Below are 23,456 nucleotides of genomic sequence, written 5' to 3'. Positions count from 1 at the left end.
CGTCCCAGGAATTCATTTGGTCACATATATTGTTCATCCTCTTGCCTGATTTTTCACTTTTGCCCCTTGTTGAATTCCAAAGACCTCTACTTTCTGCATAAAGTAAAAAAACAAAACGAAAGATGGAATACCTTAGTAAATCTGAGCTAACTGAATAACCTCAGGACAAATTTCAGTCCATCATCTTTTCATTCTATACATTGCTAATATAAACAGGGGGTAAGTAGTCTAGTCATTCTAGACCTCCGAGGGACTCTGTCAGTTGCAAACATTTGGTCACAGATATACAGATAATGCAAAAAGATACCCCATTCCAATTTGCTAGGCCACTTTATAGCTGCAAGGGAGCACAAGCACCTCTAAGTCATTTTCCAGCCATGTCAGACCTTATCACTGAGATGCAGCCCAACAAGGCCAAAACAGGTCTGAGATTGTTTGTTCCAATGAGATGTATCCTAGCAAATTCGGCTGGCCTGTCCATTTTGGGGTGGTGCCAAGATTGATTAGTCTATGGCTGAAACAAAGAACTGTTGATGTGTTCACAATTTTGCAGCCTAGATTGTTTTTCGTCAGGCAGACTCGCCCAGGCAGCTAGTGCCCATACGCATCTTTCCAAATCTGAGGATGTGATATTGACTATCTGTTCTTGAAAATTTTAATCAGATGTATACTCTGCCTGATGAACTGAGGCTGCCGAAAACATCTCAACGAAAAATGTAACGCCTGTGTGCCAGTTAGGTGGCGGTGAATTACACTTTCATTACACATAGTGCACCATTCCAATTGATAACTTATTTCCTGAAGATTACATTTTTACTGCCATGCCCTTACCATCACCTGCCTTCGTGTAGAAAGTATGGGTAAAACAGATAATGAGTGTTGCGTGCAGATGCATTTACTTTGTCTTTGTAGTTGATTATAGATATAGAAATAATATTGTGTTGTTTTTCAGGAACAAAAGGTGGATCTGAGCATTAAAACGGAAGAGAGGTAAATACTTACCTTGTAAATAAATGCATAAGAAGCAAGCATTGTGTAATGTATCTTTGCCATTAGGGTCACAAAATACTATATTACTTTTTCCTAATCATATACGTTTTTTGCGACAATAGCCAGACTAATTTCCCTTTTTTGTGTTCCTTATGCAAGTCCCTGAGGAACCTCTAGCTGTTAATAAGCTTCCAAAGGTGGTGTGCCCCCTGGCTATCGAAACCACAATATTAATGGGATACAATATTGAGGACAGAATATCAAAATTAAAATGTAGAAAGGTAAGGAAGTCTAGATTTTCTTTACCTAACTTCACATATACATATATGCCAGCACACTACCTTTATCTTCAAGGTACATAGACGTGGAGTTAGAAATAGTAAATCTATACTTTCTTCTATGCACTTACCTTTTGATATTTTGCCCCTTGATATATTGGCGTTGATGTTTTTGTACCAAAATATTGTTTGTGTCGATGTTTAGTAGTACAGTATCCAAATATGTATCACCAAGCTGGCAGCCACACAGGATCCCTTAGTTACCTTTGGTCCATTGCAATATTTGGTGCTGCATGGGGCCAAACAAAGTATCACCATGCAAAGGGAATCATTCTCTGAATGTTTTTTTTTCCTCTAAATTACGCATTTTCTGAATGGCCATGCTGATCCTTATCCGTCCAATCTTCCTAGCTGTATTTTTGAGTTTGTGGGGTTTGCCCTGCTCCTCCCCCTCTTTAAGTATTCTTTAATTTTTGTTTATCACAATATTATGTTGTTAAACTGTATTGCTGCATGGATATTATAGATACACCTTCGTCAAGACATACTTTGACATTTTAGATCAGTTTGGTTACTAGAGTGATTCTATAAAGGATTTACTTTCTTGCTGGTGAATGACCAAAGGTCTCCCATGACCGTAGAACATCTGCATGGCTCTCTGTACCGAAATGGGTCTATAGGTGCTTAAACAGCTGTTTCAAGAGCTAGAACAATGCAACCTTGAGTAGGCGCTTTTCCACTCTCCAACAGATATGAGTTTCATTAACCTGCTGCCTGGTGAGCATGACAGCATTCCCTCTCTTCTACTTCAGGCAGCACTAGCAACTTTCCGTAAGCCTTGTGCGGGTGACCTTTAGCATATCTGGGCACAAAGAAATCGTAGAAATAGTTGTAAATAGATAGTTGTAAAGGAAGCATCTCAGCTTATTCCGAAGTTTATTTTTTCTTTGGGGATCGATTACAAAGACTTGAAAGTCTTAGCAAACTGTCTTTATTTTTAGACTATAGTAAACTGGCTAGGCCACCAAAATAAAGGCAGTTAGGACAGTCCAGTCATGATTTTATCATGTCACTGTTTGTTTGTGATGGACAAAGCAGAATACATTTTATAACCATTAGTTGTTTTGGTTCAGTCATCCATTTGGGCTCCATGATCATTTTATGTTGCAACTGAGATGAATTTGTGGGTCCCTGCGGTTTGAGAGCTGCAGTCAGAGTTCCTCATGTGATGGGATGTCAGAATCCCAGAAATGGTGATTTGTTTCTTGGAGCTTACCTAGATCCAAATTAAAAGAACTAACCGTTGTTAGAGAGGCACACGATCACCAGTCAGAATCAAATAGAAGTAACTCCTTTAGGAGGGTCAAGAAAGGCAGCAAAAATATCTTTCAAAAGATGGCCATCCATGAAAGACTGCACATCTCATTACTGTCTCCCTAGGATAGAAATGCTCAGAGTTGTACTCTGTGTCATTGTTTGGTTATGGTGCTCCACAAACAGGAAATACGCATGGTAGTAGTGATGGAGGTGTGGGGAGTGTCAGGGTCCATAACTATTCTGACCATTGGTGGGTAGATGTGTTTCATACTGACCCTAAATGGATTCTGGGGCCACGGGCTAGAGGTGGATGAAGTAGTCTGGCGAAGTGAGGGATACTAGGTTTGAGGGGGTTACCCACTGGTAGGTTTAGTGAGACAATATACGAGTTGAAAGAAGTCCTGTGTCTGTTTCTTAGAAACTCTTTTTGCTTTCTCCAGTAAACATCCTCTTCCATGGAGTTCAGAAACTGAAGAGGTATTAAAGTGTGCCCTGCTTCTTCTCAGGAGTTGGAGCTCTCAACCAGATCTCTGCCTCGCTTGCATCCTCTCTGCCATGGTCAGAATGTTGCTGCAAGCATCTCAATAAGATTACAACTCATAAGCACATGATTGGCCCACAGACACAGATGAGGTGAAGCAAAATTGGTGCACTCTTTGTGCCCATTTTTCTCTAAATCAATTAGCCTGGAGACCCATGGCGACAGTTTGGCGGGAGGAGTCTGAGAGTTCCTTTTGTTAAACTCAATCTGGACCTTGATATCTCAGTACACTATGGTAGTGAAAGCCACATGGCTTCAGCCCATATGGCTTTAGGCCAAGTCTTGGCTTTCACAGGTTCAGATCTCCATTCATCCTCACTTGTATCATTTACACGTTCATTAATTCCTGATATTTCCCATCTCTGAATTCATGAATTTCGTTGCTGTAGCTAAATTGTTGTTTATAAACTCTTATTTATGTACTTTTTGAATGGTATGAATATGTCAAATTGTATTTTCTGATTTTATAATTATTTGTTATCTGTTAAGCCTGCATTACTCTTGGGGCCAGAGGTAGCTTTAGAAATTCCATTGTTGCTTTTGCGTTTATCAAAACGTATCTACATCTAGAGCCACATCAGTACTGCTAAATTCGTGTCACTGTTTTTCTGTCTCTTCTAATCTGTGTTTTTCAGTGTAGGGTCACATCATTCTTATGTACATAACCAGATGGCACGAACGAACACTTGAACTGAGCAGTACAACAAGAGCAGTTTATGTGATGCGTGAAATGGCTAAGAATATATTGGACACATTTTGAATTTAATTTATAACCCTTACATCAGTTCCTGCATGCTCATCTTAATTTAGGACTCTGAACATGTATTCTGTTTTAAGGTTTGATGGTGGTGTATCTCCCAATAATTTAACCACTGTGTGCTTGACCATAGTTATGGAAATCTGGATGTCCGGCTTGGCTTTGCCCTATCCAATGGAGAGGAGCAATATCTGAAGAAGAGGAAACCAATTATTGCCCAAGCCCTGAAGGAGGCGCTCAAGTTGGAAAATGCTCCAAGCAAAGACGAGGTATGGAGTGCACGACTGAGGGAGGAACACTCCTTGAAAAGCATCCATGGTGATTATCCATTTGACCAACAATTACACTTGAGCCTGCTCTTTGTTACTTGAGGATGTTAGATTTTGCATGGTCACCATTATAAAAATGTTGTTGGGCATTGAAGAAAGAAGCACTTGTGTGCCATTTACTGTGCTTTATTTGAAAGCATAGCTGAAGATTTATAAACAGTTTTATAAATTCCTTACCCTAAAGTTGAATGCCATTCGTATTTTGTAAAGCACAGAAAGATGGGTTCACCGTTGCCAACATTAAATCCTGCATTCTTCCAATTTTCACAGATCCAACTTAGTGTTTCTAAATACAGGGCTTAAGTTTTAGGTTGATGATGGTCAATTAAAATCCAACCATCTGAACAAGAAAAATCGACCTAGGATGTATGGAGAGCTATTTTGAACTGTCAATCTAATTTACACTGGACTACTGCTTGTGAAAATTGATCCACGAGCGCTGAAGTCATCAACAGCGTACTGCCAGTTGGCACTTGTTATTTAGTGCACATTTTGTTTTTGATATGGTCATTCATTGACAATGTTTCGGAATTGCATTAGTATTAAGGAAATTCCAAGAAATCCAGAAATGTTAGTGTGGCTTTGCATCAGTTCTGTGGCAATCCTGTGTAATGTGGCCCAGTCTTTACTGCATAAACTGATGCCAGACGTGCTTTTTTGTTGCATTGCAGTGGTGGTTTTGTGATAGGTGGAGGATACACTCAGAAAAAAACAGAAATATCGGGTAGTCCACCAGGCAAAGGCTGTTGAGACCATCCACAATTTATTTTCACAAATGCTGGTAAATCCTCTGAAAAAAGTGCTAGAAGGTTCATCGTTTGGATTTTGCACAAATGCATTGCGGTAAAAGCTATTTCATTTCAGGTGCTGAATGAGTAACTTGAAAACACATGGGATATTTAAAACAAAAGGAGGTCTTGGCATTTGTTGGAGTGGTCTGTAAATGTGTGATCTTGACATGGAGTGCTTGTACATCCTTCATTAATTCCATTCTTTTGGGATTAGACTTTTCTTTGCCAGTCGCTGTGCAAGAAACAATAACCACCATTTTGCAAAACATTTGTAATATGAAAAAGCTCCTGTTAGAAATGGGGTTTTTGGTTGGCAGTTAGGTTGCCCTCTGTCCAAGCAAGAACCCTCACTCTAGTCAGGGTAAGTCACACACAATCCAAAATCAGCCTGTGCTCACCCTCCGGTAGCTTGGCACGAGCAGTCAGGCTTAACTTAGAAGGCAATGTGTAAAGCATTTGTGCAATAAATCATACAACACCATAGCATAACACCACAAAAATACACCACACAGTATTTAGAAAAATATATAATATTTATCTGGGTATCTTCAGGTCAAAACGATGAAAGATGCAATATGAATTTGTAAAGATATCACTGAAAAGTGATATAAAGTGTCTTAAGTCTTTAGAAAGTAAACAGAGTCTCTTTCAAACACAATGTACCTGGTTTCTGGTAGAAAATCTCCTCAGAGGGCCACAAAGGAAGAGGTGCGTGGAAAAAGGGTGTGTGCGTCGATTTCTCCCCAGCACACACGGACTCGCGTCGTTATTTTCCACGCGGGGAAGTCGGGCGTCGTTTTCCGGCGCGCGGACAGTCTCTTTCTGTGGGTCGCGGGGATTACTAGATGTCCCGGGTCTGTGCGTGGATTTTCCTGCTTGTTTTCCGGCTGCGCGTCGTTCTGCGGGGCTGCGCGTCAAAGTTTTGATCTCACGGCAGGCGTCGCGTCGATTTCTCCTGCGGAGTCGGGCGGCGTTGTCCTTGCGAGGCCGTGCGTCAAAGTTTTGATCTCACGGCAGGCGTCGCGTCGATTTCTCCCGGGAAGTCGGGCGGCGTTGTCCTTGCGAGGCCGTGCATCAAAGTTTCGGTCGTCCCGAAGGCGTCGCGTTGATCAGCGTCGGTGTGCGGCGTTTTTCTTGCCGCGGAACAAGCTGTGCGTCGAAAAGTTCGGCGCACGGAGCGTCCAAGAGGAAGAGTGAAGTCTTTTTGGTCCTGAGACTTCAGGGAACAGGAGGCAAGCTCTATCCAAGCCCTTGGAGAGCACTTTTACAGCCAGGCAAGAGTTCAGCAAGGCAGCAGGCCAACAGCAAGGCAGCAGTCCTTTGTAGAAAAGCAGACAGGTGAGTCCTTTGAGCAGCCAGGCAGTTCTTCTTGGCAGGATGTAGTTTCTGGTTCAGGTTTCTTCTCCAGCAAGTGTCTGATGAGGTAGGGCAGAGGCCCTGTTTTATACTAAGTTGTGCCTTTGAAGTGGGGGTGACTTCAAAGAGTCTCTAAGAAATGCACCAAGTTCCCTTTCAGCTCAATCCTGTCTGCCAGAGTCCCAGTAGGGGGTGTGGCAGTCCTTTGTGTGAGGGCAGGCCCTCCACCCTCCCAGCCCAGGAAACTGCACACACAGGCCTTGCAATGGCAGGCCTGAGACAGGGTTAAGGGGCTACTGAGGTGGGTGGCACAACCAGTGCTGCAGGCCCACTAGTAGCATTTAATCTACCTGCCCTAGGCACATGTAGTGCACTCTACCAGGGACTTACAAGTAAATTAAATAGTCAATCATGGATAAACCAATCAGTAGTACAATTTACCCAGAGAGCATATGCACTTTAGCACTGGTTAGCAGTGGTAAAGTGCCCAGAGGTCAAAAGCCAACAACAACAGGTCAGAAAAAATAGGAGGAAGGAGGCAAAAAGTTTGGGGATGTCCCTGTCAAAAAGCCAGGTCCAACATGACCCCCTACCAGCCTAAAGCCAGGGGAGAACAATCACTATCCTGATGTACTTCCCTGTTTGAGGCGACAGAACAAGGACCCAGGCCCACAACAGCAGGGGCATGCTCCAGTTCTTCGCCTTCCTGATTCCAATTGGATCACTCTGTCCATACTCTCAGGGCCCACTAAGCCAACCCATGGGGAACCTTTCTCCTTACCTGCGGATCCCATCTGTGCAGCACCTAACCTTACTTTGCTCACAGATGTATCCCAGGAGCAGGATAGTACCACCATGACCAACACAGTGGTGTTGCCCACTCTACCCCTGGGGTGTGACACTTGTCCCCTCCCCAGGGATAACTCTGTCCACCCGGACAGCAAGCCACAGTGATTACTGACAGCTGCCAGGGATGAGAGCCAGGCCCCAGGCCTCTCAAAGCTCTCCAACCACTGTGGCTGTGGAGAGTGGGGGGCGGTAGCCCCAGGTGCTGGGCACCCTTTAACCACTCTCCCTTCCATCAGGTCAGGGATGACAGCCTGAACCTGGTCCTCCCCTCTGGGGCTTTGTACCCTCCCTCCTGGAGCGGTACCCCCAGAGTCCAACATGGTCAGGGTGCTTACAGAAGTCACCCTGTACCATTCCTCCACCAGTGCAGGGCTGTTAACCTGCAACTGGCCCTCCAACCTGGGGCCTGTACCTTCAGGTTGGACTAGGGCCCGGGTGAGGCTTCCCTCCCCCTGCCCTCCCTTCCGGGGTCCAGCACCCTCCAACTAGGAGTGGCCTCCTCAGAAGACAACATGGTAGGGGCACTGTTATCAGTAGCCCCTCCCTCCAGGTCCGGGGGGACACCCTGAACCTGGTCTTCCAGCCCAGGGTCTGTACCCTCAGACTGGATCACTGCCTGGCAAACCAGGACTTCCTGGGAGGCACACCTACCCCCCACCAGGTCAGAGTTTAACCTCTGCACCTGACCATTTAACTCAGTCACCACCCTGAAGTTGAACAATTGCCTGGCACGCCAGGACTTCCTGGAGGGCACACTGACCCTCCACCAGGTCAGAGTTTAACCTCTGCACCTGACCATTCAACTCAGAGTCACCACCCTGAAGTTGAACAATTGCCTGGCGCACCAGGACTTTCTGGGAGGCACACCTACCTCCCACCAGGTCAGAGTTTAACCTCTGAGCCTGGTTCCCCAACCCAGGGTCACCACCCTGAGGTTGGGCAATTGCCTGGCACGCCAGGACTTTCTGGGGGGCACACCTACCCCCCACCAGGTCAGAGTTTAACCTCTGAACCTGGTCATCCAACCCAGAGTCAACACCCTGAGGTTGGACAATTGCCTGGCACAGCAGGGCTTCTTGGGAGGCACACCTACCTCCCACCAGGTCGGAGTTTAACCTCGGAACCTGGGTATCCAACCCAGAGTCACCACCCTGAGGTTGAACAATTGCCTGGCATGCCAGGGCTTTCTGGGGGGCACACCTACCCCCCACCAGGTCAGAGTTTAACCTCTGAACCCGGTTATCCAACCCAGAGTCAGCACCCTGAGGTTGGACAATTGCCTGGCACAGCAGGACTTCTTGGGAGGCACATCTACCTCCCACCCGGTCAGAGTTTAACCTCTGAACCTGGGTATCCAACCCAGAGTCACCACCCTGAGGTTGAATCTTTGCCTGGCATGCCAGGACTTCCTGGGGGGCACTCTCACCCCCCACAAGGGACACACCGTCCCCAAGGGCCACACAAGAGTCTGGTTGGCGCAGGTCTCCCGACCTCTGCCCATCCGGCAGAGTCTGGGTTTCCCCCAAACCAGAAACGGTTTCACCTGGGTCATTCCTGGGGGCTCTGCTCTCAGAGCTGTCCCCTGACTCTCAAGGTCCTCCACTGGGGTCTGCAACCCCCTCTCAACCCTATGTCTGGACTTCTGCACCCCCTCACTATGAGGGGTACTGCCAGACACCAGAACTGTTGGGATGCTGGCTACAGTCACCCCCCCCAAGTTCTTCTGACACTGCGGGGCTTCCCTCAAAAGGTGGCCCTACGGTACAGGCTAGGCTTCCCTCCTGGTGTTCCCTCATGGAACCCTCTAGGACCTGGGACCTACCTGGGACACTACAATCCTTTCCCACCACACTCGGTTGGGAACCACCTAGACCACTCCCTTCAGAAGCACCCCCAAATGCCTCTTGAGACTCTCTGGTACTCACCCAGAAGTCTGCCTCCGTTGTAAGTTCCCTGGGGTCAGAGAACTCACACTCCACCTGGTGTTGGCGTAGCTCTGGAATATAAGGACCAGACATATGCTCTCCAGCAATTACATCACTCTGCCCTTCACATGTATTAACCACAGTACCCTTCACCCAACCACCCAGTAACTCAACCTTGGAAAAGCACTCTACTTCACCCTCCTGAGACTGGTGAGACAGTATCTGTCTGTCCCTGACACTCAACCCAAACTCTTCTGGGATGTCTCTACACTCATTATCCAGGACGTCCACCAGGGGGGAACCCTTTTCTCTGTCACTCTCTGCTAGAGTCAGTAAAGTGTCCCTCCCCCCAGTAGGAATATGACTCCCTGTGCCAGTTCCCCAATCCTTCTCAGGGACCCTGTGCATAACGGGAACTACCTCATACCCTTGAACCGCCTGGGGTGTGTCAACTCCCTTCTTCAAGTTGGGAACCACATCTCTGGGCTTGTGCCCTTCTTCAGCAGTACTGGATGCAAGATTTTTGCTGCCACCATCTGAACTGGACTCAGCCCTTCCGGCCTCCAGTTTCAGCTCTTTACAGCTCAGCTCTTGAGCTGCAATCTTTTCTTTTTCCAGGGCTAAGAGACTTGCTGCCTCAGCCCTTTCAAGCTGCTCATCTAGCTCTTCTAGACACCGCTCTAGAGCTAGGAGCCATTCATCTCCCACTGGTTCTCTTTCCTCATCTGAGTAGTCTTCCTCCTCATGTGAGCAGTCTTCCTCCTCATGTGAGTAGTCCTCCTCCTCATCTGAGGGGTACTTAGTCATTTGGTTTCTTGCTGCCTCTCTCTCTGCCCATCTTTCCTCCCCCCAGACTATGTAGTGATGGAGCATCTCCGCCTTAGTAGATCTCCTTGCTACAGGAAGGCCCCATTTTCTGCAAAGCTTCCTTAGGTCAGCCTTAGTGAGGTGGTCCGTACGAACAAAGAATGAGTAGGTACACAATCCCATTTTGATAAGATCTTATCAGCAAAAACCAAAATCCGAAGTCCAAAATATCAATAGTATATCCAGGAGGACATCAGAGAACCAAGAGCCAAAAAAGATGAAAAATCAAGTTGACCTTCAACTGTGGGTAGGTAGTGAAATACTTAGCTACTGTATGTCACTGCACAAACACAAGTCCTATCCTCACCGCTGATCACCAATGTTAGAAATGGGGTTTTTGGTTGGCAGTTAGGTTGCCCTCTGTCCAAGCAAGAACCCTCACTCTAGTCAGGGTAAGTCACACACAATCCAAAATCAGCCTGTGCTCACCCTCCGGTAGCTTGGCACGAGCAGTCAGGCTTAACTTAGAAGGCTATGTGTAAAGCATTTGTGCAATAAATCATACAACACCATAGCATAACACCACAAAAATACACCACACAGTATTTAGAAAAATATATAATATTTATCTGGGTATCTTCAGGTCAAAACGATCAAAGATGCAATATGAATTTGTAAAGATATCACTGAAAAGTGATATAAAGTGTCTTAAGTCTTTAGAAAGTAAACAGAGTCTCTTTCAAACACAGTGTACCTGGTTTCTGGTGGAAAATCTCCTCAGAGGGCCACAAAGGAAGAGGTGCGTGGAAAAAGGGTGTGTGCGTCGATTTCTCCCCAGCACACACGGACTCTCGTCGTTATTTTCCACGCGGGGAAGTCGGGCGTCGTTTTCCGGCGCGCGGACAGTCTCTTTCTGTGGGTCGCGGGGATTACCAGATGTCCCGGGTCTGTGCGTGGATTTTCCTGCTTGTTTTCCGGCTGCGCGTCGTTCTGGGGGCTGCGCGTCAAAGTTTTGATCTCACGGCAGGCGTCGCGTCGATTTCTCCTGCGGAGTCGGGCGGCGTTGTCCTTGCGAGGCCGTGCGTCAAAGTTTTGATCTCACGGCAGGCGTTGCGTCGATTTCTCCTGGGAAGTCGGGCGGCGTTGTCCTTGCGAGGCCGTGCGTCAAAGTTTCGGTCGTCCCGAAGGCGTCGCGTTGATCAGTGTCGGTGTGCGGCGTTTTTCTTGCCGCGGAACAAGCTGTGCATCGAAAAGTTCGGCGCACGGAGCGTCCAAGAGGAAGAGTGAAGTCTTTTTGGTCCTGAGACTTCAGGGAACAGGAGGCAAGCTCTATCCAAGCCCTTGGAGAGCACTTTTACAGCCAGGCAAGAGTTCAGCAAGGCAGCAGGCCAACAGCAAGGCAGCAGTCCTTTGTAGAAAAGCAGACAGGTGAGTCCTTTGAGCAGCCAGGCAGTTCTTCTTGGCAGGATGTAGTTTCTGGTTCAGGTTTCTTCTCCAGCAAGTGTCTGATGAGGTAGGGCAGAGGCCCTGTTTTATACTAAGTTGTGCCTTTGAAGTGGGGGTGACTTCAAAGAGTCTCTAAGAAATGCACCAAGTTCCCTTTCAGCTCAATCCTGTCTGCCAGAGTCCCAGTAGGGGGTGTGGCAGTCCTTTGTGTGAGGGCAGGCCCTCCACCCTCCCAGCCCAGGAAGACCCATTCAAAATGCAGATGTATGCAAGTGAGGCTGAGTACCCTGTGTTTGGGGTGTGTCTGAGTGAATGCACAAGGAGCTGTCAACTAAACCTAGCCAGACGTGGATTGAAGGGCACAACAAGATTTTAGTGCAAAGAAATGCTCACTTTCTAAAAGTGGCATTTCTAGAATAGTAATATTAAATCCGACTTCACCAGTCAGCAGGATTTTGTATTACCATTCTGGCCATACTAAATATGACCTTCCTGCTCCTTTCAGATCAGCAGCTGCCACTTCAACAGTGTATGAGGGCAGCCCCAATGTTAGCCTATGAAAGGAGCAGGCCTCACAGTAGTGTAAAAACGAATTTAGGAGTTTCACACTACCAGGACATATAACTACACAGGTACATGTCCTGCCTTTTACCTACACAGCACCCTGCTCTAGGGGTTACCTAGGGCACACATTAGGGATGACTTATGTGTAGTAAAAGGGGAGTTCTAGGCTTGGCAAGTACTTTTAAATGCCAAGTCGAAGTGGCAGTGAAACTGCACACACAGGCCTTGCAATGGCAGGCCTGAGACAGGGTTAAGGGGCTACTGAGGTGGGTGGCATAACCAGTGCTGCAGGCCCACTAGTAGCATTTAATCTACCTGCCCTAGGCACATGTAGTGCACTCTACCAGGGACTTACAAGTAAATTAAATAGTCAATCATGGATAAACCAATCAGTAGTACAATTTACCCAGAGAGCATATGCACTTTAGCACTGGTTAGCAGTGGTAAAGTGCCCAGAGGTCAAAAGCCAACAACAACAGGTCAGAAAAAATAGGAGGAAGGAGGCAAAAAGTTTGGGGATGTCCCTGTCAAAAAGCCAGGTCCAACAGCTCCCATCTTTTTATGAATGCTGTTGGCTGGCCCCTTCCAACATGCAGCAGAGCACTGTATAAAAACACTTTCGGTGAAGCAAGGGCATGGGATTGTAGAATGCTGTATATAGTGCACAGTTGTGAGAATGGATCAGAGTGGATTCCAGGAAATGGGATGTGATGGGTGGCAACATGTTTTAGGACGGCACTGAATAGCCCACTGTATAGTTTGTGGGCACAGGGCAATGAAAGTGACCAAATTCTCATGTTTGCTACATCAATTGCAGAAGGTTCCATTGCAACCAAAATCTGCAGACAAAAGATCAGCAAGCAAATGTGTATAAGAGTGGAGCTACCTTGTTTGATTCTGCACAAGGACCAAACTGGGAGGTGGGGGTCTTTTTAATGCAGTAAACCCTCCACGTAATGTCTATGGGGCACAGAGACATTTGCATTGTATTGTCTTCGTATCCTAGAGGAATATTCATATTACAAAGTACCACCGCTGTGCAGGAGTGAAATAAATGTCTGAATCAGGCAGATTTTGTACCAAAGACATGGTGGGTCCAATATCCATTGATTGTTCTAGCTATATTTACATGTATCAACATGTACATTTTTTTCAGTGCCTCATTACTTCTGGCTCCACATTACATACGATGCTTGAATTAATTTCAGCCATTGTTAATTACTTGGGCTGCATTCCAGTCCATTGTTATCTTGGCCACCATGCCACCTCAGTTTGAACCCAGCCATATGGAAACTATCTTTGACCCTCTCCAATAGGAGCAGTCTAGCCCAAATCTCAAACTTCCAGGCCAGTCCTCCTTGAACCGAAACACAATGGACCATCACTGGTTTTGAGTATTTAAGAATTATATTGTGTCAGCCTCAATTATAAAATGGGTGAGAGAACCGTCATAAGGGGTAATTAAAAATGCATCCAATGAAAGTTAACAGGAATAGTATTAATCCCAAGAAATAGTCCACATATGCTCCTAGTGTCATACATATGGATGTAATGGGCTGGACCACGATTTGTGATGCAGCCTATTGTGCTGCCCTTATCACTGCACTCAGATATTGAAGCGGAAGCATTTCAAAGTCATCTAGCATTACACCTGACCCATCGATAATGCGCTCTGGTCCCAAGTGTACAGCTATCAGTGGGTTCCTTAAAGAGACAAAAGACAAGTCCATGAAACAAACTACCAACGCTAAAATAATGATGGGTTGCACAAGAAAATGCACCCAAATAAACCCACTTCACCCTCCTTACCTTAACAACCTATTCAACCTCCTTAAATCCACCTCCTGCAAAACCCTATTTCCTCAATAAAAAAAGTACATCTCTCATGAAGCACTTCGAGCCACTGCTCAACGCAGTCATTGACTCCCTCACTGCACATTCCCTGATAATCTCTAGACTACTCAGCTATTCCTGCTGGTGAAGAAGTCTTCCATCGGCCACGAAGGACTTGCCAATTGCTGCCCAATAAGCCACCATCCATTTTTTAGTATGACCATGCAGAAGCCAGTAGTCCTACAGCAGGAGAGTATTGAGAACAACTCCATTCTGCAGTTATATGTCAGGATTTGGGCTGCACTGGATTACAAAGACCAATCACTGATAATTGAAATCCATGATGCATCCCTCGTAGATACAGCATAGGACATGATTGGACTCTTTCACAAGATGCTTCAGCCTCTGCAGGAACCACTTGGCAGATGATAACATCGAAATCCATCAGTCCTGATTGTCAAAGACATAAATGAAACTGAAACAGCCAGGTCTAGTGGAATAATGCATCTACTGTAGGGATCAAAGTTTGACCTGATGGTCGCCGCTTTAAATCCTTGCCAGACCACACAGCCTGTTACACTTCCAAGGTCTATAAAATTGCTATCAATAAGTTGAATAACAATATACATCCGTATACCTCAATATGATCATGAGACCCCACAAGGAGGACGTCTGGTGTAGAAATACATCTTTAATGTCATATACTGAACCCCTGAAAATGGAGTTTGTCCGCCACGCCTTTGACGACAGGTGAGCACTGGTAAAAGAATAGGTTTAGACTGTGACCCTAAACAGATTCCCAACCCTTTGCACCTAGAGTGGCGAATCACTCTGCATCTACATTAACAGCACGCTCGTGCTCAAGATACATGTAGCTAAGAAGACACAAACAGCCTTGCATCACCTCACTTTTGCACAGAACATCTCTTTCAGCTACTGGTTTCAGAACTGCAGGTCAGCCATTGGTCTTCTGCCACCCAGATGACTCCAGCGGCCTCCTTGCTAGTGTTCAGGCACCCATGTGTCACAACTAAGAGCATTCTGCATGCGGTCTTCAGACTATCACAGGAGAGAGGAAGTACAATTACATCACTCCCCTGCTACAAGAATTGCACGGGCTCAAGCTGCCTGCTTGATTTATCCTTAAAATCTATTACATTGTCTTCAAGGTTGTTGCATCCAACACACCACTAATCTGGCAGAAACAAATCCATGTGTTGGGTAATAAGCACTACAGATGCAGCTTTGACAAGGCCAAAGTAGAAATAAGGAAGTGCATGTAGTAGAACATCAGAAGGGAAGCGTTCTGCTTCAGTTCAGCAGTCATTGAGCTTTCCATCGCAGGTTCCTCATAGCCATCCTCCACCTGAGGAAGAAATTAAAGACTCACCACCTCTTCAAGAAACATCTTGACCAGCAGGCGCAAAACCCTATATATCCAGCACCAGACTTCATGTGAGGAGTGCTTTGTCTACTTCTACAGCAGTACCAATTCTGTCTGGTTGCTGTATAGGTATATTATCTCTATAAACCTACCAAACATACCTATATGCATACATGCATACAACTAAGTAGAAAAAAAATACATAGTAAAGATCCATATAGCATCTCCAGACAAGAGTTTCAGACTGAAAGGGAGGGATTCCACATTTCCTGAGCTATGGACAGCATCTGAAGCCGTCACCTTGTAACCCTGTATCTTTCCTCTGCTCCACATCTCTTCAGTGTTGGGCATGAAACCCTAGACTGCAAGAGCTTAGGTATTCCTGATAATCTGCATGTACATTGTCCCCAAACGATTCTGGAGGCTACCAGGCTACCCTGATAATAAGCATGCTTTCATCCATGTGCGGTTACATGACATGACGAACATTTTCTTCTGGTTCATGCTTTGTGGTTATGGTAATGTTTATTAGTTTAGCACAGCTTGATGATTACAGAGGTGTTCCTTGTGATAATAAATGCAGACACAGGCTCCTGCATCCTCTGTCGTTGGGACCCCTCAGCTCTTCCAGAGAGCACCCATACAGCCCAAGGGCAATGAGCATCAGTGAGGTGTGGGAGACTCAAGGGCCCCTCTACATATTTTGCACAGGGCATGATCATTTTGCCTTATGCCACTGCTTGTGCACATGCCTCCTGTTACTTGCCTTCAAATTACACACCAGGGTCAGCATTACACCACGGATAAGATACTGTTTTCTTTTTCTAACAGGTACCAGTGGTGGCCGTGGTGGCTTCTGGAGGTGGAACAAGAGCAATGACTTCCTTCTTCGGAAACTTAGCAGCCCTGCAGGAGATGAAACTTATGGATGCCCTAACCTACATCAGTGGAGTCTCTGGATCGACATGGTATGTACAGAGATTAGAATGCACCATATTATTTATTGGACCACTGTATCCAGTTATCCAATGCTGGGTATTCTTTTTTTAATTTGAGACATTATCGTTTATGAAAGTCTCTCTTTCTAAAACAATTCCGACCAACAACATACCAGTCACTTATCAAGGAAGAGCATCATCTTAAAGTAATAAAATAACGAGGAAAGGAAATCTGTGATGTCCGTCAAGACTTCTATTCCATGTAATGTAGTTTTATAAAAGACATATTCATGTTATTTATTTGTTATTGTATTTAATGCGAAACAGGGCTTTTGGGTGTTAGTCGCTTTATAAGGATACAGTTAAAGAATTTATGTAGAAAAGTTTGAAAAATTTGCAAGTTTATTGTTGGTGTAATTTGCAGATAACATTTATAGAATTAACATATGTCTAAAGGATTGGGTACCTAAAATGAACAGCAGTAGATTAGCAGCAGAGGATCTTTTAGGCCTAGCATACCAACATAGATTCTCATTCGAAGCAATTTAAAATGGTCTTGATATGAGGTGTCTATCAAGAAGAAGGAGTTTTGATGTCTTGAAGGCAGAGTGGGAGGGGGATTTCTAGTCTAGAGATAGGTAAGGTTTTTGACATGGCTGAGATGTAAAGAATTAGATTAAAGATTGCAAAAAGAAAATGTGGAGAAAAGAAGAGGGGCTGAATACACAGAGGGCTTAAGTAGAGAGAAAGAGGCAGTGAAACTTGAAAGTGATGGGGCATAAGACCACTTAATAAATGTTAACATGGATGTTTCCCAGGTGGTTCGGGGTGGCTCTCCCCGAGAAAACGTTTTTAAACTTGTAAAATGGTGCAATTTTGATCCACGTTGTAGAGAAATTGAATTATTAGTTAAGGGGAATATAAGCCATACTCAAATAATAAACACAGTCCTTGTCAGGGTGAACCACAAATGTAACTAAATAAAGCTGTGCATAACCCAGTGGTAGCTTAGCACAAAGCAGTCAAGCTTAACTTAGAGGCAATGTGTAAGGTATTATTCAGCACTCTAACAGTAATAAAGTGAAAACACAGCACACAAAGAAATCACAAAACAATTTCATTGAAACCAAAGATATGAGTTTTATACATTTAGGTGGAAATAGCAGAAAAAAATTGCAAAACACCAACTAGTTATCTGGTTGCTCTGGACTGGGACAAAGTGACACTCAAGCCTTTGTACGAGGAAATACCCTGGCCTACCTCCAAAACTGGTTCTGGGCAGCGCTTTCCCTTCCCTTGGTCCTGGCTCCAAACTGTCCTGGTTAACTTGGGCAGGCCTGGTGTCAGGCTCCTTTGTGTGTGCTGCAGGTGCCGTAGTGCAAACATGGCAGGGTACAACTCCTCCACAGCCATCCTGTTAGAAAGACCCTCTTCCCTCACACCAAGGACTCTTTTTCCCCAGTATTTGTAAAGAATCCACAACCAACATCAGGAGAGCAATTCACAGTCATGTGACCCAGGACAGAAAGGCACAGTCGGGTTTGGCAGAAAAATGCCAACTTTCTTAAAAGTAGTATTTTCAAAATTGTAACTGAGAACCCAACTTTATCTTTAAAGATAATCTTAAATTACAACTCATTTGAATGGAAACAGTATTTCTGTATCTGGTCCAAAACTGAAGTTATCACTTCTTAAGTGTAATAAGGTAACCTATTGTTAGGCTATGGGAGAGATAGCTTTACAGCAGTGTAAAACAACTCGAGGAGTTTAACACCTCCAGGACATGTAAGACATAAACCTACACATCCTACTTTTTTAATACCAAGCACCCTGCCCTTAAGGGTGGTTAGGGCCTTCTTTAGGAATGGCTTATAAGTAGCCCTAGTTGGAATTCCAATCACCGTATAGTAATCATAGTAATTTGGATAAATCTGCGTTACTTTTTGACTCTGAATTACCTATAATTATGTGATTATTTATGCTTGCGTAATTTGGGAGAAAAAAATCACCCACAAGAGCATATTTTGCTAGCAGTGGATTATGCTTGCTTTTTATGTTCTGTTGCATTTATTGCTATTTCTTAGACACGAGGGGGTATTTTTGCACCAAAAAATAATGCTAAATGCAGCAATACTCTTCTTGCGTAATTCCGGCTGATCTTGTTGAATTCTTAGGTAATTCCCCTGATTATGCTGCACAGAATTACACAAGTTATGCCCACCCCTACCTACACCTATTAAAAGAGAAGGTTTACGTTTGGCAAAAGGTCAAGATGGCAGTTTTAAGATGACCTACAGGCTACAGTGACTGGATGAGACATGTTTTAGAGTGCTACTTTTGGTGGGTGGCATAACGAGTGCTGCAGCCCACTAGTATATTTTAATTTACAGGCCTTAGTACCATTTACTTGCAACCAATGAGTAAATGGGTCAATTGGGTGTATACCAATTTTACAAAGTTTAAAGGTGAGAGGACAAGCACTTTAGTACTGTTAAGAGGGAGAATGTGCACTGAGTCCTAACGGCAACAAAAACGAGTTCAGCAAAAACCAGTGAGTGAAGGCAAAAAGTCTGGGTGAACACCATTCCAAGAATATCAAATTTAGCATATGTGTTATAGGAATCTAGTCCACATACATGATACACATGACTCCTCACTTGCCTCTTAGTAGTACTCTAATGGCATTCTCATCTGAGCAGGGGCAGGACTGTTTCCCAGTTCATGTTTAAAAACTCTCACTTCTAACAAATACTGAATGCCGTGATATAATGGTATGTGTTGAGATTAAACACTTAAGTGAGCTGAAGAAATACACTTTTAAGACATTTGAGGACACCTAACATGATCTTTGTTTCAAGATTTACATGCCAAATATTTTCAAGGCACAGCTCGTGCGTTGGCTCTTAGAACCAGAGCCGGCCCTGGTTCGGCTCTGGCTCAGCTTGACTTCTTAATTTGCTGCTCGCCCTCCTCTAGTGCTAAGACTTCAGAACCACATAAGAGAGCGCCTTGTACAGCACACATCCTGGGCCATGGTATTTTAGATGCTTAGTTGAATAAAGATCTAAAACATCTCCTTCTTGAACCCTGTGACGTGTCTACCCCTTCCCAAAGCCCACCCTCAGGGTCTATTTGGTGTTTGCTGATTGTAGATCCCTTATTCTTTGCCCTCTTGCAATCACAGTGTTTATATATAACTCTCTGTGTAAGAACTGTGCTCAAACATACAAATGCACTGAAAAAATATTAGAACTGGTGTGCATACAATAACATTATTTTACAAGTAATGCTAAATGTTATCACTTCAAAAGGCTCTGTAAAACTATCAAACGATACCCAGGATCTGTTTCACACTAAACACGGCTACAAAAAAAACAACAAAAAAAACTAAAACATCCCACCATGCATCTACACCAACCCATACCAATAAAGCTGTTATGCTACTTCATGAAAAAATGTCCCTGCTGACTCCGCCCGCCAATGGTTCCAAGTCCACGTTTGTGCCATTGTGTCTGGTATAAAGAGTCTTTGGCACTGGGGTCCATGTCTTGAGTCAGATTACTGTTGGGTATTATATGGTCACTGCGTGGTGTCGAGACCCTGAACAGTGTAAGGCTTTCAGGCGCTATGGAAGCATGTCTTGTGGGTTCCATCTGCTTGCCAGGATGGTAGGGACAACATCTTATCCACTTCACATAATCATGATACTGAAGGTCACTTCCTCCTACACAGTCCCCCAGTTTACTACTATGGACTCCAGAGGTTCTCACATTCTTTTTTTTCATTCTATAATTTTATTTATTGATCTTTTTCCATTACCAACAACAACAGTGAAAGGTCAAAGTGCATCATCATTCATAGTGACATTACAGTGTAGGTGCAGCCAATACCACTATCTGAATCCCATGTCCTCCGCCCTCTCATTATAAACAGACTACACCCTTACTAGCGTCAATGCATCTAGAATCAATGATCTTCATCCCCACCTTTGGACGACTTTATACAAGATATATAAAGTATGTTTAAGATCATATATCGGTACAATACTCTCAAAGCAACATGACCACACAGAGCAACTCTTCAATATCCGAATTACATGGATTGAGGCATGAGTGCCTAACTGACAATCACACAGAGGTGTCCAGGGTCTTGCGGCCAGGTTCATGTGGCATCGACTGCACTTGCAGAAACAGATTATTACTCAGCAGATCCCAAATGTCTCAGGATCGAGATCAGGGGGCAGCGATTCAGCAAATACGGATAGTTGATCTTTACAGTAAATTATGTCAGACAGCCATTTCTTAAATTTCGGCGCTCTCCTTCAATCCCATCTACAGGCAAACCTACGTTTGGCCAGGAGCAGGGCTGATGCAACTTCCTGTGTGTCCCAGAAGAGCCATAAGGGGAATAACTGTCACAAGCTGACCCACCATGGTCCCAATTGCAGTGGAAATATCGCCCCAGTAAGCCTGTATTGGGCCACAGGACCATGCTAGGTGAAGGAAATCTGCCCCAGCCCCTCCACACCTATCACATTTATCATTGGGGTGGAGTCGGAATCGATGAAGCCTAGGTGGAGTGTAATACACTTGGTGTAGACATTTGTGGTGGATAATGTGCAGCCTACTTCTAGAAACAATCCTCCCAGTTTGAGCACAGCAGTAATGCCATTGGTCATCTGTAAGAGGAATTCCTATTTCCACTTCCCATTGAGCATGTGCCTGTCCCTCGGCGTAAGGCACTTCCAATTGGGCTGTATGGTAGAGGTGGGAGACCAAGTAACTTGAGTTTTCGTCGTGAAATAGATTGTGCAGGGTATTCAACGTGGGGGGCTCAAGTGGAAAGTCTGAGATTACAGCCCGAACATTGTGCCACAAATAGAACTACAGAAAAATATTCAAAGGGGACGGAGTCTCACCCTTAAAAAAGGCTTCCAGGGACTTAAAAGATCCCTCGCTTTAGAGAGCGCCCCAATGTGTCATACCACAAGCTTGAAGTAGTTGCCTGCAGCTGTTCTCATCTGTGAGGGGCAGCAATGGGTGATATGGCAATGAAATAAGTGGGGAATATAGTAGTGGCTTGTTTAGCTTGCTGGCCATTCTATTCCATGCCTTGGGGGTAGATGCCACCGTAGAGTCCACTAGCAATGTGGAGGATAATAAGGATCCCAAGTAGGAGTATGGTGGAAAAGGAGCCAGAAATCCTAGAACCAAACGTGGAAGATATGCGCTAGGTCAATACCAGTGAATACCATAATGAGTTGTGCCCTTAGATAGTAAAGCCGTGTTCGGCGCTTTAAACCCTCCTCTAGAGAATGGCAATGTGAGAGTGCCCAAATGTATGCAAGGTTGCCTACACATCCATGCCAGTTGGATCAATTGTGTTTTGAGTAGTTGAAAGAAATTATGCACTGGAGGTATAGGGATGTTGAGGAACAAAAGTAAAAATTTGGGCAAGATGACTGGTTAAATCAGTGCAATGTAACCCGCTAATGATGGGGATAACGGAATCCAGTCTGTAAGACTGTCAGTGATGGCGTTCAAAGTAACACCATAGTTTCCCTGTCTCTCTACACCACCAACCCTAAATAGCGGAGTTCAGAGAGACACCACTTCAATGGAAAGTCTGGGGTAAATGGCTGCATTGCTGGTGTGATTGAATTCCTCCCAATTAATCTGCACTACGGATATCCCACCAAATTGGACAAATTCACTGAGGACACTATTGAGACTGATCAAATAGTGGGTGATATTGTGTATAATGAAAGTAAGATATGTCTGGAGGGATATCAGATTGCATATTCTCAATGGCATTGTCACAGTTTGGCTGCTATATGCTCCCACCGCTAGGGCAAAAAGTAACGGCGAAAGCGGGTAGCCCTGCCGTATTCCTCTAGAGATGTTTATTCGAGTGGAGATTGATCTGTTGATCCTAACTCTTGCTACCGGCCTGTATAAAGAAGAGCAATCCCAGTCAAAAAAGACTGAGGAAGCGCCATCAGGTGGAGGACAGTAATGAGAAAATCCCATTCCACAGAATCAAAAGCCTTGGTGGTGTCTAAGAATCCTGCCACTGCAGCTAGCTCTGGATTTATATCATACTATAGGGCAAATAATGTACGTAAATTATGGGACGTGGATCGTCCTGGGATAAAACCCGATTGATCAGGCAGAACCAATAAGGTCATGAGAGGGGCAAGGCAGTTGGCGAGGATTTTTGCCAGTATTTCAGCATTGCAGTTAATAAGGGATAGAGGTCTATGAGACTCACATCTATGGAGTTGCTTCCACGATTTGGGCAATGCTCAGAGCCTCACACATGGATGGGGGGGAGTAAGCCAGATGCCTTTGCCTCCTGATACATGGTTTCAAGACTAGGATCACGGTATCAATGTAGATTTTGTAAAAGTCCCCAGGCAGGCCATCTGGCCCTGGGGCCTTACCTGACTGCAGCTGCATGATTGCTTCTCTAATCTCGTCCTCTGTGATATCCTCCATGAGAATGTTGCGTGAGCATCGCTCAACCATCCATGCCACATCTTCCAAGTATGGATCTGCTTCAGCAGCCTGGGGGAGGCATAAAGGGAGCCATGAAATAAAGCAAAGGTACTAAGAATCTCTGGCTGTCCCTGTGCAATATCCTATCATCATCATAAACCTCCAGGATATCATTGGCTGAGTGTGATTTGTGGGTCATAGCAACTAGGATGCGCCCTGGGCGCTCACCCTCACCATAAGCCTGTGCTTTTGCATATTTGCCTCCATAGAGGCATTCTCTCTCTGACGTTTGCTGAAATTCAGAAAGAGTTGCTCTAATTTGCTGATCCAGCCTGGGATCATCTGCGGTCCCTCGGGAGGCTTCTAAGGTTTAAAATTGTTTTCCAGTCTGTGCAAGTAGTTCCGCAGGAAGCGAAGAACTCGAGGACTGACTTTGGATATCTGAAGAAGTGTCCCTTGCCCAGGAAAGAGATGTGCAGTTGCATAGGATATAACATCACATATGGGATGGCAGCGTGTTGCAACTTCTGTTTAACCAGTGAAATTTTCTCTGCACTTCTTGAACCAGAATTGTGAAATCAGGGTAAATGGCCTCTTTATTTCCATCAACCTGCAAGGTGCACTTTTCTCTCGCCAAGCATAAGGCTGTGTCTTGGTCCTGATAGTTTAACAGCCTGGCAATTATGCCTCTTGCGGGTGCACCTGGAGCAGGGTGGGCCATCAGAGTTGTATGGGCCCACTCCACTATGAGTACTTTAGAGAAGGATTCTTGTCCAAAGTATTTAGGAGACGCTTGACGTAGTCCTCCATTTTACCTGTATTGGTAGATTCTGGAGCCCCAATATTTGCAAACT

General features: G+C 44.9%; 1 protein-coding gene across 1 annotated transcript in view; it reads left to right on the top strand.

Moving 5' to 3' along the window:
- The window catches only part of PLA2G4F (phospholipase A2 group IVF), a 218,345-nt gene that overhangs the window by 121,496 nt on the left and 73,393 nt on the right, over positions 1-23,456 (top strand). Inside the window, exons 10-12 of the mRNA XM_069208777.1 lie at positions 953-990; positions 4,017-4,152; positions 15,999-16,135. Coding sequence (XP_069064878.1) covers positions 953-990; positions 4,017-4,152; positions 15,999-16,135 — 311 coding nt within the window. The remainder of the gene's footprint in view (positions 1-952; positions 991-4,016; positions 4,153-15,998; positions 16,136-23,456) is intronic.

This window comes from Pleurodeles waltl, chromosome 9, assembly GCF_031143425.1.
Source record: "Pleurodeles waltl isolate 20211129_DDA chromosome 9, aPleWal1.hap1.20221129, whole genome shotgun sequence".
NCBI classification, from domain to species: Eukaryota; Metazoa; Chordata; class Amphibia; order Caudata; family Salamandridae; genus Pleurodeles; species Pleurodeles waltl.
The sequence above is the reverse complement of the archived record's forward strand: the minus strand, read 5'-3'. Positions and strand labels throughout refer to the sequence as shown.